Source organism: Paramisgurnus dabryanus, chromosome 1 (genome assembly GCF_030506205.2).
Source record: "Paramisgurnus dabryanus chromosome 1, PD_genome_1.1, whole genome shotgun sequence".
NCBI lineage: Eukaryota > Metazoa > Chordata > Actinopteri > Cypriniformes > Cobitidae > Paramisgurnus > Paramisgurnus dabryanus.
Genome location: NC_133337.1, coordinates 31,400,861 through 31,404,537, shown reverse-complemented (window position 1 = coordinate 31,404,537; position 3,677 = coordinate 31,400,861). Strand labels below are relative to the sequence as shown.

At 32.4% G+C, this 3,677-nt stretch overlaps 1 protein-coding gene across 1 annotated transcript; it reads left to right on the top strand.

Moving 5' to 3' along the window:
* Window positions 1–385: 385 nt before the first annotated feature.
* Window positions 386–1,837, top strand: LOC135779098 (galactose-specific lectin nattectin-like). Its single transcript, XM_065289754.2, has 5 exons — window positions 386–453; window positions 676–764; window positions 877–1,002; window positions 1,152–1,263; window positions 1,605–1,837. The coding sequence occupies exons 1-5, from the start codon at window positions 393–395 to the stop codon at window positions 1,670–1,672; spliced, it is 456 nt and encodes a 151-aa protein (XP_065145826.1). The 5' UTR covers window positions 386–392; the 3' UTR covers window positions 1,673–1,837.
* The last annotated feature ends 1,840 nt before the right edge of the window (window positions 1,838–3,677 follow it).

Sequence of the window (3,677 nt, the reverse complement as noted above, 5' to 3'; positions counted from 1 at the left end):
TTACCATAAAATACAGTAACAATAATCTATTGTTAAGACCGAGTTATACATTTAAAATACATAAAACATGGCATAAGTGATCAAACAAAAAAGTGTTCATGCTTCAGACCAGGATGTTTTTTTTTTTTGATAACCATCAGATTTCATCAAAGTACATATAAGTTCATGATGTTCAGATTTACCTTTCTTATCTTCAGTCATCTTGTTATTGAGTTCCTCCCTGTGAAGTAAAGTATAAAAGATAGGACTCCTCATTGATCCTCACACAATCTACACTGAAGTCCTGAAAGTGAAGATTTGACAAAAGGTGAGTTTTTATAACATTAACTTCAGCTGTGTATATATGAGTGCAGATGTGTCACTTTTCCTCTTAATTCATTTTCAGATTCATCATGGCAGTCATGAGAGCTCTTGTGCTTCTTTTCTTGGTCTTTTCTGTTGGGAATGCAGCAGGTAACCAAGACGTTTACAAGATTTACCAAACCATGCAACCAATATTCCAGATTAAATTCCCATAAAAGTACCATTAAATGTTCCCATAAAGGAGTGTAACTTTAGATAAAAGAATAACAGGAGGAACACTTAAAGCACTTCTACACTGAAACATAAAACTGATAATGTGACTTATATATTATAATTAAATATTATATTACTGATATTTTATTCACTGTATAGCTGAAGAAGACTGCCCTAATGGATGGACACCTTTTGGTGTGCAATGCTACAAATTCTTCTCTCAGTCAGTTAACTGGGCCACAGCTGAGGTACTGTTATTCAGTTATTCAGTAATTCAAATTGTTAAAGGATACTCAACGACCTGTCGTGAAACTAAAACAGATTAGATTTTATATTTAAATAATCTCTCTCTCTCTTTAGAAAAACTGCCAATCTTTTGATGCAAATCTTGCATCTGTGCGCAGTACAGCAGAAAACAACTTTCTCCTGAGTCTGCTTGTGCCTGCTGACACACGTGCTTGGCTTGGTGGTCATGATGGTGAAGTGGTAAATAATTTTGCTCTGAAATGCATACTCGTTAATTTGAAATTATTGCTTTTAATATAAAACAGATTGTTACAATATAAATGACTGAATTATATCATTAATGGAGTGTGAATATTTTAGTAAACTCTTTGACTCTTCTCACTCATTAGGAAGGACAATGGCTGTGGACTGATGGATCTCAATTTGACTTCACCAACTGGTGCTCTGGACAACCTGACAATGGTGGTGGTAAAGAGAACTGCCTGGAGATAAGCTATACTAGTAAGAATGATCTCCTATCATTATTGTTTTTATTTAAATCTTACAATTTAATGCATTTATTAAATAAGCTAGTTTAGTTGTCAGAAAATGGGCGTTCATTACACTGAGATGCCTTTTAGAAATGTCTATAAATTTATTAAAAAGAAAAAACTGTATTAACATAAGTATTTAGACCCTTTGCAACAACAACACTTGAAATTTTGCTCAGATGTTTCCAATTTCTCTTGATCATTGCTGAATTGTTTTACACCTCATTTATCTACCTGTGGTAAATTAAATATATTAATTCAAACTTCAACAGTAATGTTCACTATTGATTTTATTTTCATCTTATCCCACAGCTAACCGTTGCTGGAATGATCAGACCTGTTCAAGCCCAACGAGCTACATTTGTGCCAAACCTCTGTGATCATGAGAAATCAATCTGTTTAAAAAGTAATATGATTGTACTGCATGCCTATACATTTTTCTGATCTTGTCTTAAAAATCTTTTAAATATCTCTGAAATTATCTTTATAAATTACTGAACCTTTCTGAAAACTTCTAAAATCAATAAAAGCATTTATAAAACCAATCTTGTGCATTGTGGAGTCATAATTTAGTCATGTAAAAAGTACAGGTTGTCTTCATATCTGGATCATGTTTAAGTAAATGTTACCTAATGGCACTAATATCTGATCATACTTGTTAGACAGTTAGTCCTACAGTTTAAACTTGCTGTCATGCATTAGCTTTTCATTATTCCACATAATCATTTCAAGAAAAAAGAGAAACATGCTAAATAAACTGTAAAACAAAAATTATGATGGATTAAAAGTGTCCCTCTCATGTTATGAGATGTCACAAGATGCACGTGTGAAGTTTAAGATCATAATGAGATCATGAGTCAAGTCATTCTGCTTCCAAAATACACTGATTACTATATATATATATATATATATATATATATATATATATATATATATATACAGTATCTATTTGTACATAAAGTATATGAAACTGTTCATAGTTAAGGACATTACAAAAAAGCAGTGTTGCACATTGGCAGGTTATTTACTGGTAGTGAATTTGGGGCTTAACACATTACAAAAACACATATATAGACACTGTAACATGATTCATTTCATTTAGTATAAGAAAAAAATTAAATCTTTCCAATAAGTTCATAGTTATTGAGATGAGAAAAACACGAAGGTATATATATTTATATATTTCTGGTTATTGAATCTGATTGGCTAAGAGCCCTTCCCAGCTGTGTCATACTCTACTCAGAGGTGGACTTACCCATTAGGCATAGGTCAGCAATTGCCTAGGTTAAAAAACTGGTTACAATATAAAACACTTAATTATTCTGTTTTATAAAGTACTGACAAGAACAAAGTCCTGTAATAAAGCGTGTGCTTGTACCGCAATAAGATTAAATAGAAGATCAATAGTATATAAATATATTTTTATTTACTTTTACCTCGCTTAATCAATAACATAAATGCTAAATATGAATAAAATAAACAAGTAATAGAGGCATGAGACCAAATACTGCTGGTTTGATAAACCCTAAACAAATAAATATTTCATTTTTGACCATCAAACATGGATACATCAGAGACAGGGATGTAGCACAGATCTGTGGTCAGCAGGGAAAGCGAACATTGATGTTCTCACATCTGAATCTTTCTAAGCAAATGGTCAAATAGGCGCTATCTTTACTAATCGACTGCAGATTGGAATATTATACATATATATATTTTTTAAACTTGTGTCGTCGAACTGTTGTATAAAGGCAATATCGCCTATAGCCTCGTGCTTCTGGCCTCATAACAGCTGTGATAATACAGAGCTATATCACACTCCTACTCGAGTGATATGCTTAAATATACATGACAAAAAGACGGTTGTGTACATTTACATTTATACATTTGACAGACGCTTTTAAGCGACTTACAGTGCATTACAGTGTTAAAATTTTATAAGCATGTGTGTTTCCTGCAATCAAAAACATGACCTTGTGCGCTGCTAACACAATTTATATCTGAGAATGGAAAAATATTAATAGATGGTTAAGAACTGAAACTGAAGGCCAGAATTTTAGATGCATTTGAAGTTTAGATATCAGAGCAATATTGCACATGTAATGTCTTTTTAGCTCATGCTGCTCATATTACACATCATTGTGTAAAGCAGCTTGTACAAATATCACAGTCTTTAACCTTTTTCAGGTCAAGGACCCATAGAGTGGAGGTGCATGGACCCCATATTTATTAAATCTGTCATTTCATGTCGATTATGTGTTCAAATAAGTAAAAGGGACAATACAGCTTGTTACGTTCCCATGAAACTTATACACACTGTTGATTTTGAATATACTTGTTGAAGAGTTTTAAGCAACTAACATTGTTGAGAGTTTCTGAGTTGAA

What these genes read in the sequence shown, in the direction of transcription:
- LOC135779098 (XM_065289754.2), top strand. Translation starts at nt 393, where the DNA reads ATGGCAGTCATGAGAGCTCTTGTGCTTCTTTTCTTGGTCTTTTCTGTT. An exon ending in GTGGTCATGATGGTGAAGTG is followed by an intron (nt 1,003 to 1,151) that starts GTAAATAATTTT and finishes CTCACTCATTAG; the next exon opens with GAAGGACAATGGCTGTGGAC. An exon ending in CCTGGAGATAAGCTATACTA is followed by an intron (nt 1,264 to 1,604) that starts GTAAGAATGATC and finishes CTTATCCCACAG; the next exon opens with CTAACCGTTGCTGGAATGAT.